Consider the following 14,710-nt stretch of genomic DNA (forward strand, 5'->3'; position numbering starts at 1 on the left):
AGACCTACCAAGCAGGCAGGGAGTGCTCTTTGCAGCACTGCAATCCCAGGCTCTGGGGTTTCCAGCACTTTTTCCATAAAAAGCATGGCAGGTTCACCAGCAGGCTCCTGTGCCTGCTGCTGGCTCCAGAGCTGGAGGCACTGCACTCACTCGGAGTCAACATGGGCTGGAATTGTCAGGATCTGAAGGCAGGATCTTAAAATAATATTTGAGAATCCAGCCAAGGCCTCCCTGCATCCTCTGAGCACTTACATTCAATGAGCAACAGACATGCTCCTCTCAGTGCCATTTTTCAGCTTTTTTTAAGTTAGACATCACTCTGAGTTTGAGAATCTCTTTTTGCAGACGGCAGATTTTGGAGGAGAACACGGGGCTTCTCCTGTGTGCTCAGGTGGGCTCTGAGCTGTCTGACCCAGGCAGGAGTGAACCTGGCAGGAGTTTATGGATGTGCTGAGCTGTGAGTGACCTGGGATGGTGACAATCCTGGGTATCTCCTGGCTGAGCTGCCATGGGAGTGGTGAAGACAGAACCCTGCTGTAAACCAGCTGGAAAAACCAGGGACAGAGCAGCCAGGGAATGCTGGGGAACAACCAGACTGATTCAAAGGAAGCACATAGCCCCAAAGTGGCAGGAACTCATTAAATTATCATAACCATATCAAAGGTGCTTATTTCCCATCACCTTGACCAGCCACCATCCTCTCAGAAGCATGCAAAAACCTCTTTCTCACATTTGGCATGTGAATTCCTGTTACTGCCTTTTGGCTTAAGGTCCTAGTGGAAATAGAGTGAGAATTTCAAGACATTTCACTGAGCTCTATCATGAGTTTTATATCTGAAACACCTTGGCTGTAGCAGACAGAAAATGCCATGCAGCCAATATCCTCTTCCCGACTGCCAGAGCAAAACCAATTTTGCAGCTACAGAAGGGACATAAACTCAAATTATTCCTAAAAGCTTAGTGGAAAAGACTGATATTTTGCCTTTCCTACCATGAAAAAAATTGAAAATCGCAGAATCCTATTTGAACCCTCCTTTATTTTTTATGGATATTAAAACTTGCTGAAGTTGAAGACAGTATTCCAGGCCCTGAATTAATTTCCAATCCACATTCCAACTCCTTGGCTTATTATCTCAGATAAAAACACAGTAATGTTACAACAAAGCCAGCTTGCAGCAAACCAGCCAGGAAAACAGAATGTTAAAGATAAATTAGTCTGCACTGGGAGCAGGAAAGTTAATCTAAAAAGAAAACAAGACATGCACATCATCTTACTTCCTCTGCTTTGGACGCACCTTATCTCGGCCAGTTCTTTTACCCTGAAACCACAGGTGAGACATATCTTATATATTCAGCCCAAACTCACTTCTCCATTGAGTGCTAAGAAATTACAGTGTGCTACACTGCAGAATCTCTGGGAATTTGCTTTAGGTGCTTTTTGAAAAAGATATCTCAGGTTTTGCAGTAAAAACGCTTTGGATTTCTTTTTAATCTAAGAGTAACAATTGCACTTTTAATTAAACAGGAAAAAAGTTATCCAAAATATAATGAGAAGTGTGATGCAAAGAAGAAACAGAAGTGATTTAGGGAATAGTAATTCTTCATTTTTTATGGCAAATGCAGTAATTCTTGGTGATTCTTTTCAAAACTTTCTGATTTTCCGCTGTGAAGAAAATTGAATAGGACAAAGTAATAAATCTGAACATTGGTTCTTCTGCCCTCTGTGTGTATCTGTAGTAGAAAATCTTATAATTACAGAGCTAAAAGACTGAATTGGTAATTTTCCACATTAGCCAATAATAAATAAAAGTTGTGAGGATTAAAAATAAAAAAATACAAGATTCCCTTTCTTATTCCTAATCTCTTTAGGGTAACGAGTCTCCTTCCAAGATGTCAGTGCTTTAACACTCTCCTCCACTGCTTCTCCTCTGCTGCTGGGTGAGACTGGCTTTGCACCCACATGGGAAACAAACACCAGGACCCAAACTCGCAGCCATCCCCTCCCACCCCCCAAGCACAGCTTCAGGAGGGAGAAACCCACCCTCTGCCATGGTCAGACATCCGAGCAAACACAGAGCGTGGTGTGCAGCTCGCTCGAGGAGGTGCTCCTCGGTTGTCAGGGAAACTCACTCCCAGCGAGTTCCCAGATGCCAGCAGGATCATCCTGGCACCACATCTTCGAGAGGAAAAAGTGATAAATGAAAAAATATTTACCAACAATGCTGAATTCCCACCACATGAGCAGAGTGCTGCGTGGAAAGCCACAATCCATCCTTTATTTATCGGCCCCACCAGCACATGATTGACCTGGGAGGTAAATCCAGAGCTCTGCTCCCAGCAGCTGAGTGCTCCGGATTCTCCCAGCTCTGCTCCACATGGATGCCAGCATTCCCTCCTCATCTTTCCAGGTTCCACCCACCACCCCTGCTCTGCCCATGCTGAGAACAGCGAGTGCATGATGGAACAAGAAACCAAACCCCACAGCTCCGACTGCACGAGGCCCAGCAGGCCAAGGAGTGACTGCCCAGAGCAGATCACAGAATCACAGATTCTGTGATTCTCAGAGTCACAGAATCACTGAACAGTCTGGGCTGGAATGCTCCTAAAAGATCACCTCATCCCACCCCTGCCACGGCAGGGACACCTTCCACCATCCCAGGCTGCTCCAAGCCCCAGTGTCCAACCTGGCCTTGGGTATTCCAGGGATCCAGGGGCAGCCACAGCTCCTCTGGACACCCCAAGAATTGAGATCTGTGGAGCAGGAATGTCTCCTTGACACGATTTAATCCCTCTAAAAATTCTAACAAAATCCCTGCTTCTTATGTGGCAAGAAGTCCTCAGTGGTTCTTTGCTAGGCGCCCACGTGCTCCTCAGATGTCCCTGTGTGACGGAATCGGCCACCTCACACTGCCACACCGGGAGCCAAGGTTTCTTCTCCTAATTCTTGAATTAACCCAAAGCCATTGCAGGTAACACTCCGCATATCACTTAGAAAAATGGCAAAATGGATGGTGAGAAGTGAGGATGGAAGAGCCTGAACAGTAAAATTCCAGCTTCACTATTCCAGCCCAGGGGGCCGTGGGTGTGAAATGAATGCTCAGTTCTGCCTGTCACTACCTGGACCCTGCACAAGGAGCATCAGAGCAGCTCAGATCTCAGACAAACCTCAGAAGATGTCACTGACAGAACCAGCAAAGCTCAGACTAAGGATGGCCAAACTGAAATAATAACGATTTATCCAAGTTTCAAGGAAGAACCCATTCAGGTTTCCAGTCATGTACACACGAAGTGGGAACTTTGATCAATGTGTTGAGCCATTAGCAAGCCTTTAATAAAGCAAATAAATCCAATAAATTTCAAGTCAAAATCGGGAAGAAAAGCCCTCCCATTCAGTGAAATGTTCTCTGTCATTGTGGCAGCTTGTTTCTTACATTATTGCATTTCCAATTCCACGTAATTACAGATGCTATGATAGACTATCAATTTCCTACTTTCCACAACTTAATTACTAGGATGCTGAGAATTTGAAATGAGAAGAGTCTATTTCTAAGCCCCATCAAGACCTAATGCTTCACCAGGCTGAGTTTAATCTTCATGCCCTAACCTAAGGCCAGTTAGTAACTCATCAGCAAAGTTTTGCTGGAAGCAGGGAGGTGCCCAGTACCAGGGACACCATCAAGGATTCAAGAGGTTCACACGTGGTGAACCAGCCATTCCTTGGTGAATTTACACTGCAGCAACACTTCTCTGCAGCAAGGGGAACATTGAAGAGATATAAATAACCAAAAAGCTGTTTATCAGCACTCTGAGATTCATTATCATGATGGCAGTGTCACTGTGAAGAACTAGGATGTAATTAGTAAAAACCACAATATATCAAAATGAAAATGCATTTTTCTTTCAATGGCTAAAATAGTAACTGAAAAAAGAGCTGGGAAAAAAATCATAGCATTCCCATTGCTAGCAAAAAGGCATGGGGGCAAATGGGGTGTTTCATAAAGATGTAAATGAGGCGGGTGATAAAACTCTACCTGGGACTTCAATACCAACTCTTTCATGTCTTTAGTTTACTTTTCCCTCATTTCCTCTCTTCCTCCTCCAAAAATTGTTTCATATTTACCCTGTTAATTACTAACATTAAGTTTATTTAAAGGATTTGCCTGCAACAAATATTTGTGCTGTATATGAACAGGGTTAAAAACCCCTTTTGCAGAAAGCATGTCCAAGGACAGGGATACTCCACTCCTGAGGCCACCGAAGTGCTGTGCTGAGCAATCCTGAGGTGAGCAGAGCAGTACCTGCTTTTACACCTGCAATTATAAAATGTTCTGATTAGAGGGATAATTCTCATCAGTGCCAGTTCAAACTTGAATAAAGGGCTGTGTGAAAAACGTTATACTGAATTTTACTGAAATTATGGATTAAATTAACGGGTTTGTATTTTCTAAGGATATATAGGCACAAACAATGTGGATGATTTCCTTCTTTTCAGGCCTTTTGCAGGAGCCAGCTCAGCTCTGGGAGCTTTTCCCTGTTCTTTGCTGACCTCTTGTGGTTTCTCACTTTGAGGAGAAATTATTTTCTCAACCTCAACTTTACTTAGGATAAAGAAAAAAAAAGGGAATCTGAAAGGACAAGACAACAGTTTAATATATAATGGAGCTCCTCAACAGACCTTTTTTTGTGGGGTTTGGAACAACATTCCCTATTCAGTTATTTTCCTTAAACTTTTTCATCCCGCTGGATAGAAGTTAAAACTGTGCGAAGCACCTGAACACATGATTTCTAAAATATTCCCAAATGTGCCAGGCACAAGGTGAAGGTAATCATATTCCCTGGAAAATGGAGACAGTGAAGTCAAAGGACTGTGAGAGGCATTGGGAAAGGGATGGATCTATCCCCAGACAGGAATTTCAGGGGATATTGCCCTGGACAAGAATGTCTGTCTGTGTGAGCTGTGAAATCCAGAGAGGGAAGAGTTTCCAGTTCCCCATTTGGCACTGTCAACATGTTGAATCTGTTTAATAATCCTGCAGCCACCTGAGTCCACTTTGTTTCCTGCCTTTATTGCCAAACACTCTCTCCCCTGCAACAGAGCAGTGCCTAATGAGATGAAATGTAATTAAAGAGGCTGCCTAGGAATAATATTCAAGAATTCTTGCAGAAGTATCCTGTGGTAGTGGTAATAAAAATCCCCAAAAGCAAATAGGATGCTACAACAGCAAACCCCTAAGTGTCAAAAGAAGAATTGCTTTTCTATATGCTCCTCCGTTCTTTAATTATGCAAATTACTGCTAGTTTTCAATAATAAAAAAACCTAGAGTGTGGAATTTGCTTTTAAGCATAAACCTTATTTCAATAAGGGAAAAAGAAAATTAACATTCTGTTCAAAAAGAATTTTTAAGGACTTTAGCTCTCCCTGATCTTAGAGCAAATCCCTCCAATCCCACCAGCCATTCAAAGCTGCAGAGCAGGACTGATTTTAAAACCTTGGGATTCTATATCCAAATCTTTATGTGCTCTGAAATGATTTATCTCTCTCACACACAGATGAAGGTGTTTTCTGCATGATGCTGAGAAATAATCTGTTTAAATACACACTTTGCAGTGGGAAAAAACAGGATAGGTGTGTGCCCCTTCCCAGTGTCTGATTGTTCCATTCACAAGTATTCACAATATCTCCCTTTTGCTGTGATATTATAAATTGATTTTTGTACATTTCCCAGTTCCTAGCTCAGAATTGTTGTGTTATCCTCAGGAATGCTGCCCTTCCTCCTTCACTTGCTCCTGCTGCATCCTTTCAGTTCCAGCCCTGCAAACTTGGGAATGGAACTTCCCCAGCAGCCCCACACCAAATGATTCCCACAGGTCCCTCCAAAGATGCTCCTGGCACAGGGATCACCTGCACCATCATCCCAGGGATGCTCCTGGCACAGGGATCTCCTGGACCATCATCCCAGGGATGCTCCTGGCACAGGGATCTCCTGGACCATCATCCCAGGGATGCTCCTGGCACAGGGATCTCCTGGACCATGATCCCCAGGGATGCTCCTGGCACAGGGATCTCCTGGACCATGATCCCCAGGGATGCTCCTGGGCTGAGCTCAGGGCTCAGCCTCACTGCCAGCAGCAGGGAAGGGGATTTGTGGTCATTTATTGAGAAAAGACAGACAATAAGCAAGGAAGCATTTTTTTCCATGAAAAACCCTGAATTCCAGAGTGTCCCCATAGAAACAGAATGCCAGCTTTCTCTAAAGGAATTCATGTTTATAATCCACCAGGACTAAACATGAATTTTGCTCCTGAAGCAGCAGCTGTGGGAAACCCTTCAGTCCTTTTTTTGGGTGCACTCCTATGGTGGAAACACGAATTAACCAAGGACTTTTGTCAGCTTCTATCAGTGCTCTTCAAGGTCTGGGTTTTATAATGAGGTGACAAAACTTCCTGTTTTTGCCAGACGCATTTTATCAGGGTGACTTTTGCTCTGGTTTAAAAATGCATTTAAACAAAGAAATTTCCAACCTCCCAGTATCAAACAGGTTTCACCAATGACACCACCATGTGATTTTATTTTCAAAATGAAGAGGTGTAAAGATTGAGGAAGGGCAGTTCTCTTCTGTACAGGCTTTTCTGAGATAAAAAGTCAAGGTTAAGGAAAGTGATTAATTTGTTTTTTCTGGTTCAGCGTTAGAACATTTGTTAAAATCATGCATTAATAATATAAGCAACTCTTAAAAAAATAACATTTGTTTTTTAAATTAAGTATTTTAAGCCTTGAGTGATAAAGTGCTCCAGGTCAGCTTTAGTTGTAAAAATACTATTTGAAGATGATAATGGCTTCAATAATCTTAGAGTCTTAGAACACAGTTTACAACACAGGAGCTTCAAATTTTAATCAAAATTGTAACTTCACCAATGTATGAAACTGAAAGTGGTTTGTGCCAGTGGCCTTTGCTCTAATAAAGCAAGATAATTTGTTAGAGATACATGCAAATATAAACAAAACACATGTAAGTTCTCAATGCTGAGATGTAACTTTTATGGCAGTAACTCAGTGATGTGGGGAGTAGTGAAAGGAGCAAAATGAGAAATAAACAGGTGAATTGGTATTTCAGGTACCAAAGCATCTGTGCATATGGCAATATCTCCTACAATATAACAAATAACATCCAGCAATAGATGCACTATGTTAAATTATAAAACATGCACGCTCTAAATTTATCTATTGAAATATAAAGTGGCCATGAGCATTATTTTATCTGTGAAAGTTACTTAAAGTTCCATGAATGTCTTTCAAATTAAAGATGCACCTTTTTCCATTTTCCATGAGAAGGCACTCATTTAACTAATTCCTCCAAAAAGAAAGGCACACTGCACCTTCTCAGGTTTGATCACTCTTTTTTTTGATAGTAAAATTCTAATCTGGGGATCACTTTATGACAAATTATGGAACAAATTCTGAATACTTCATACTGAATTTTTAAAAAATAATTAAAAAATTATACTTAATAATATTTCATTACTATGAAATATCATTATTATGAAATGTTATACAGATTATGTATTTCATGAATATGAAATATTATTAAGTATAATACTTCGATTATTTATTGATAATTTAAAACATACTTCAATTTTTAATTTTTTTAGTACCAATCAGAAAAGCTTCAAGTGGAAAAAAAATAAGTGCATCCTTAAAAGCTGGAGAGAATGAAAATAAACTGAATAAACTTCAGATGCTGGTAAAGGAGGTTGTGTGTAGGAGAACACCAAGGAGAAAACTACCTTGAAGAAGTGGATATTTACATGACAGTCCTGGAAGAGACAGGAGAGGGAGAAACACTGCGTGGTTAGTAACGGGCTGGCACAGCACAGCAACCACAATTAGTAGCAGAAATAAACAAATACAGACACAGCAGCAGCGGGAGTACAGAAATGGACACGTCTGTTAAGCACAGAAAAAACCCAGGACAAATAAATGGGTGTTAAATCCTGCTGTTAATCACCAGGAGAGCTGTGCTGCTCCTTGCTGGGACTCAGCTCACAGACACACAGCCCATGCATGGAACAGCCTCTGGCAAAGCCCCCAGCTGTGCACAGCTGGCCAGGGGCACTCAGCCTCTCAGCCCTGAGTGAGCTCCACAGGGTGACAGTGCACAGGGATTTGGGAGGTTTGTCCTTGCATTGTTTTGCAACACACCTTTCACTTTTACATAAGGGATGAGGAAATGCCTGCCATACACGGGATTTTTTATACTCTTCACCTCAAATCACAACCCAGTGAGAAAAGTCTTAAGGAAATCAGCACACTGAAAGCAGAGATTTGTGCCATCTAGTTAAGAAATTTCAAGTTCTCCAGTTTGAGCTGTGCTGAGTGGATGGGAAACCTCCAGACAACTGCATATGGGAATCCCCCCTGCCAAACTATAGTACAGAACAGATGGAGTCATCTAACAGCATCTCTATAATGCTGCAAACCATTCTCTAATGATTAAATATGCACAATTTAAAAATAGGAATGAGTGCCATGGCTAAAAAAAGCAGCTCTTCTTTTTATATCTCTTTATGCATAATGAGTGTGGATTGATGTGCCAGTGGTATTTTGGCTGGTCATGATTTCAGTGTGGCTTAGTTTCTGTTTCCTGAAAAGTAAATTTCATCTTGTCATTTGCAATGTGAAGTGTCAGCAATGTTATTCCTCTTTCCACGTTCCCTTTGCTGACCTGCCTGAAGCTTCAAAGTGGGAATGCATATTGGCTAGAGACAGATATGGAAGAGACCATATCTTTTATTTATTTTTTTTTAGAAAGAGTAAAGCAACTGCAGTGTAACAGCTCTGGGGCAAAGATGTAAAAGTAATGTTTCCTTCCCAGCTCTTATAACACTTTACAGAGACCTGGAGAAATTAATCACAATTTGACAAAATCACAAGGTCCTCTACAGTTTATCTTGGGGGTTTTGTGGTTGTGTGTTTGTTTGGGGTGGGTTTTTTTAATGAAAATTTGACTGAAAATAGATTTAATTAGAAAACTCACTGGGCTCTTCAGAAGCCACTGAAACAGTCTCTGGAGTATCTGCTATGGCCCTGGCTATGCAACTGCAACATTTCCCCCCAGCCTCCTGCTCAGAATAAAGATAGCTCTATGTCCTGGCCATTGTTAAAGGAAAGAAATATAATGTCCTTTTAACCTAAAGTTTTTGTGAATATCAGAAAAATTCCAGATTAAGAAAGTTCTGGCCTTCTCATTTCTAATGAAGCAGACAGAAATGGATTAAAAAAATTAAGAGGAGTGGTAAAGATCTGAGAAATGCAGGGCCTGCACTGAAACAATCTGAACGGATGTACTGATGTTCAGAGAGGAAAATATAAATAAAAGAAAGGTTTTTCAGCTTTAGACTGTAACAACAACAAAACTCATCAGAGAGTTTCAGTTGTGCCTTGATCTCTGGGGACAGTTTCTGTCCTGTTTAACACCGGCTGTGCTGCCACAAGGCTGCCTGATGGTGTAAATCCACATGAGCTGTGTGCACAGACACACAGCCCGAGGCTTCTGGGCTGGAAATTCGGGCCTGCACAAGGATTAACACACAAGTTTGGTCAAACAAAGAGCTGCCCTGCTTCTTGGAGGAGCTCAGGAGCAGAAATATCTTGCAGACCCTGCATCACTGCAGAGGTTCCAGGTATTTATCACTGAGCCTGATGGCCAAGCTCCTGTTATCTTTCAAATGAGAAGGTATTTCAGAAGACATTTTCTTTAGGATCACAATAATGATAAGGCATTTCAGAAGACATTTTCTTTAGGATCATAATGATAGTTCTGTTTGGAAGCACTGAGAGGTCACCAAAATGTCACCGCTGACTGACCACTTCCAGTGCTCAGACACAACATCCACCCTTGCTCTGCTCTCTCTCCTCCTTTCTGGGCTGCAAAAAGGAACTCCATCAGCAATTGCATGGTCAAAGCAGCTGGAATCTCCCACACCAACAGGACTCAAAGCCAGGGATGTGGGTGTTTGCCCCCTCCCAGGGTCCAGGGACAGTCCCTGTGGTGGGACAGCATTCGGAGCTCTCAGAAATTCAGGGAAGGATTTTGTTTCTGTCAAAGCCACCCAGAGAGCTACACTGAAGGAAATAATTAGAACAAAAGAACATATCTGACATGTGAAGAGTGTGCACCAGGAGGACCATTGTGTGTCTTCCCAGAGATGCTCTAAAATGAGGATTTTACGAGCAGAATCCCATTCCCTCACAGCAATGTGCTTGGATCACTGCAATTGCCAGAGCTGGTGCAGAGACTGAGCCTGCTCCCACCACCAACACACCTCGTGCTCAGTAAATGTGGCCATGGGTAAGGATTATGGCTGCTCTGTTCTTTGTTTAATGAAAAAAATCCTTTATATGGACCATAACAGCTGCTTTATTTTTAATAACATTTCCCAGTGCTGGTGATGTGGAAAGAAGGGGAGAGATCATAAAACAGCTCAGCAGCCTACTTTTAAATCAGTATTATTCTATTATTACTCTGAGGTGATATTTAAGTATCAAGAAGTGCTTTACTAAGCAGGAAAAGTAAAAAGGGCTGGACCAAACTCAAATAATTTCCCACAACAGAAGTTTTAGAATTTGTACATTTTTTCCCCCCAAATTCAGGAAAAAAGGAATGATGCCCTAAATGGCAAAGGCATCTTACTGCTCAAATCACAGCCAGGTAGAAAAAAATACCAGAAGGTTGCATTATTTCAGTATTCTGCTTTTTTCTTTGACTAGAAAAGTACTGGAAGAAGGAAATAAGTACATAACCAAGAGTGGATGGTGCAGTTAGAAGATTTCCTAGTTTGGGTCCATGGAGGCACCTGGGACTGTTGGGAGTTCCCATGGCAACTTCAGCATGGACAATTATGGAGCAGCCACAATTATTCTGAATATATCTGGTGAGAAGGGAGTTTCATTTTGAGATGGCTACAAATAATGCCATTCCAGAGAGAAAATTCACAACTAAAGGTTAAAATCAACCGAAAAATAGTGACAGATTTTATCCTGCCTCCACTTCCTACAAGAGTATATTTTTATCTCTAAATATTAATAATGATGTATCATGTATAAATCACTGAGGACAGATTTGATCACACTGCTAAATGAGCAGATAATAGATTTGTGAGCTTTAGTGAGAGGTGAGATCCAGAAAATGCGTAGATTGAATACAGTTTGTTGTGTAGAAAATACTGCATTGCACCTCTGCATAATATCCCTCAATTTCTGTACACTGCACAGGCTCATAGAGATTATACCTAGAATATAATAAGAAAACTGCTTGCAACAAAATAGAAAAGGTAAAAAAAAGCACAATCCTCAATTCTATCTTTTCCAAATTTGGTCCCATTTGTTGGAGAGGATCCATTCTGGGCAAAGGTTGGGTGTTAATTTTTCAGCTGATTCAGATGTGGCAGAATGGGCCATGAGGAAACTTCATGACAAATAGTTTTTAGCATTCAGTTACAAGTATAAGTGAAGAAAAGGTTTGAATCTATTACTATTTACTTATTTATAATATTTATAATATTTTATAAAGTCTGTATTATTTATTATATTTGTATTATATTATTACTATATTTTATACTGTTTTATTGTAGATTTACATTGAATAAATTACTTAGGAATAAGTACCAGGAGGTCCAGTGAGCAAAGCAGCATTTCCATGAGATTTGTGTGGCTAAGAGCCACATTTCCAGAAGAAATCTGGGCTGTGAAAGTGATGTGCTAAGAAGGCTGTGATGGTACTGTGCAAATGGTTTGAGATCAATGAGCTTAAGGCCAAATCTTAAAGCTGCCTGAAATATGGATGCAGGCAGATATGCTTAAAATTCTGGTTTAAATGGGAGGTAGCTCTTAAGTGGTCTTGGAGGTCCTCCTGCCCACATTTCTAAACTTTACTTCAAAGGGCAAAGTCGATTTTCAGAACATCTTACAATTTTAAAGATCAGAAAGTGGTTTCAAAAATTCTACATTTATTGGCTCTCTGGCCTTTTGTAAGCTGAAAATAATCTTATTCTTCCTTAATATGAAACAATGAAATCCCAATCCTAAAGTTTCTGTGCTCTTGTGTAGCTTAGGTTTGTATAAAGCCCTTTACTCTGAAGGCCACCATTATTTATTTTAAGTATTAGATATAAGTAATGCAATATTTTTGTGGAAATTGTTGTCATTTTGTACTCAAAGTTAAATCAATGTAGCTTGGCTACCAATCACATGGTCACACATCAAAAAATAGACCAAGCACTGCAAGTGCAGACTGGACTGGGAAGAACTCTGGAGTTACTCCTTTCATAAACTGATAAATGGGAAGGTGGCACAGTGAGACCCTTTGGTCCATCTATATTTTTAATCTCCTGACAAATTCACTCCCCCAGGAAAGTGACAGTCAAGAACCTGTAATCTTCTTCCTGGGCTGATTTTAGAACAGTGGAAATATTTATTTAGATGATGTCATTAAGTCACAAATAGCAGCATTTTTCTCAGTGCTGTCTACTTGTTCCTTATTACAGGGCACCTAAAATAAGATGCCTGTGCAAGCCAGGGTATAAATGATAACAGAAATAAAGGAGAAGATGATCAGAGTCAGCACCACTTATGTGCCATACCAGAATAGCTAATAAGTGAAATACCACCATCCAGACATCTGTGCTGTGAATTTTCAGAAGCCCTCACAGTGATGCCCCTTGAAACCAAGGAAGAATATTCCATGGAGGGTTCTGCTTCCCTCTGCTCCTCCTCATCACGGTAAACTTTGAGATAGGGAAAGAGGGTGAAGCCAAACCCTTCAGCCATGTAACACCACATTACACCAGCCCTGGCCTTGTGATTCCAGGGTTTGTTCAGCTACCAATACTCTCATTTATCTCATTTATCTCATTAAGACTGTTCATGGTCCAGCTTGGGAAATTACAATTACTGGAGACACCGTGTGCCTGCTGAAGACCCATTCCCTTCCCTGGATTAATTCAGTCACTCAAACAGCACCAAGCAGACCAGCTCAGAACAGAGGGAGCCTCAAATGCACAGTGTTGAGGCTGAACTAATTAGACTTTGAGACAGACTAATTATTTCTGAGGCAGAGCAGCCCCTTGGTGAAGCTGCTGTCTCTGAGACTAGGTCCAGTAGTTTTACATGAATCCTCTCAGGATTTCTACTCCACTTCGTTGCAGGACATGGATAAACCCTGACTGTTCTTCCTGCAACCAAAGTATTTACAGCAGGATTAAGAATCAACCTCACAGACTGTAAATTCAATATGCAAACACACTGCATGTAATATCTGACATTTTTAAATGGACAGTTTTAGTGACTTGTCTCTGTGCTGTCTCTGACCTGAGAAAAACAGGTAAATTTTTATACCTATATCACCAATATATAAATATCCACCCAGTTTCAGACTCTGCAAAATGCACAGAAACATGGACAGAATTACTTTTGAAGCTATTCTTTCTAGGGAGGATAAAAACCAAAAATGATCTTGAATAGCAAATGACCTAGTGCAGCAAAATGAAATCACACTGGTCAGATCACGACTGTAAAGAAAGGAAAATGGAATGGAGCTCAAATACTTCTCAAATGTGTAACAAAAATCATAGTTCATGCTGCAGACATGGGAGCTGATCCAAATGGGTTCAGAAGAAATTGGTGCACCTTTTCTTTTTCCTTCTTGAAAGTTGAACATGTGCCGTTTTTCCTCACTTTCGTGGGTTAACCCATCTTTTATAATAACAATGGAGAATTCTGCCTGATGGTGAACATAGAAAATTCCCATTTCAGGTTGAAAGGAACAGGCAGGTTTGTTTATGCACAACAGGTACATTCATTATGTTTGGATAAACAGCTTGGCTAAGGTTGTGAACTGCAGACTGGAATATTTCCAGCTCCTGGCTGTGTGTGCAGCTGGGAGAGCAGGCAGGGCAGAGGAGCTGCACCAGCAAACCCCTCCCAGCCCAGGCCATACCTGTCCTGCTCCTGGCCTCAGTGGCCAGCAAATATTTTGTTGTAATTCTGGCTGTGGTTGTCAGAAGAGCAGAGTCTGATCATTAACAAAAAAACTCCTTTGTGTGGCACATGAGACCATCCTTGTGGCTACCAACTTCTCCAGCTGACACCACAGGAGGCAAGACACTGCAAAAATCATCACTTTTCTCTGGATTTTCTTATTTGTACATACCCAGCAATACCTCTGATCCCTAAAAACATCAACATCCTTCCCCACACTACAGAGATCAAAGTTTCACATAAAAACCTTCTGCAAAGACCTTAAAGCCCCAAAGTGTGAACATTGAAAGTATTTTCTTAAAACACCCCAAGTTACAGTGTGAAACATTCAAAGTATTAAAATACCATTGTTTCTGAGAATTTCTTTTGTCAAATAATGCACATATCAGTGACAGTGGCTGGCAGATTTTGCAGCAATTGTTAAAAGACATTGAAATTATTACATATATTTGACATAACATATTTTAAAATACCAACTTCTAAGTGTCATAGCAGAGAAGCTGAACTGTCAGGAAAATGATGCCATCTCTGAATTAAACCATTTGGTCCAATCTTCAAGAAAACCACAGACACACAGAGCTGTCACAGGGACAGAAATAGGAGCACTCTAGCATATGTATCATTTAACAGATTTTTTTTTTTCTGTAGTGGAGTGAAAAATAAATGCAGTATTTA

The 14,710-nt window shown here is 40.9% G+C and overlaps 1 protein-coding gene across 2 annotated transcripts in view; it reads right to left on the reverse strand.

Moving 5' to 3' along the window:
- The window catches only part of PRKCA (protein kinase C alpha), a 147,122-nt gene that overhangs the window by 27,857 nt on the left and 104,555 nt on the right, over positions 1-14,710 (reverse strand). The window contains exon 9 of one of the 2 annotated variants that reach the window (XM_041409513.1): positions 1,296-1,319. The exons of the other annotated variant lie outside the window; for it this stretch is intronic. Coding sequence (XP_041265447.1) covers positions 1,296-1,319 — 24 coding nt within the window. The remainder of the gene's footprint in view (positions 1-1,295; positions 1,320-14,710) is intronic. 2 annotated transcript variants of the gene reach the window in all.

Source organism: Onychostruthus taczanowskii, unplaced genomic scaffold (assembly GCF_017590055.1).
Source record: "Onychostruthus taczanowskii isolate IOZ18803 unplaced genomic scaffold, ASM1759005v1 scaffold30, whole genome shotgun sequence".
In the NCBI taxonomy this organism is placed as follows: domain Eukaryota; kingdom Metazoa; phylum Chordata; class Aves; order Passeriformes; family Passeridae; genus Onychostruthus; species Onychostruthus taczanowskii.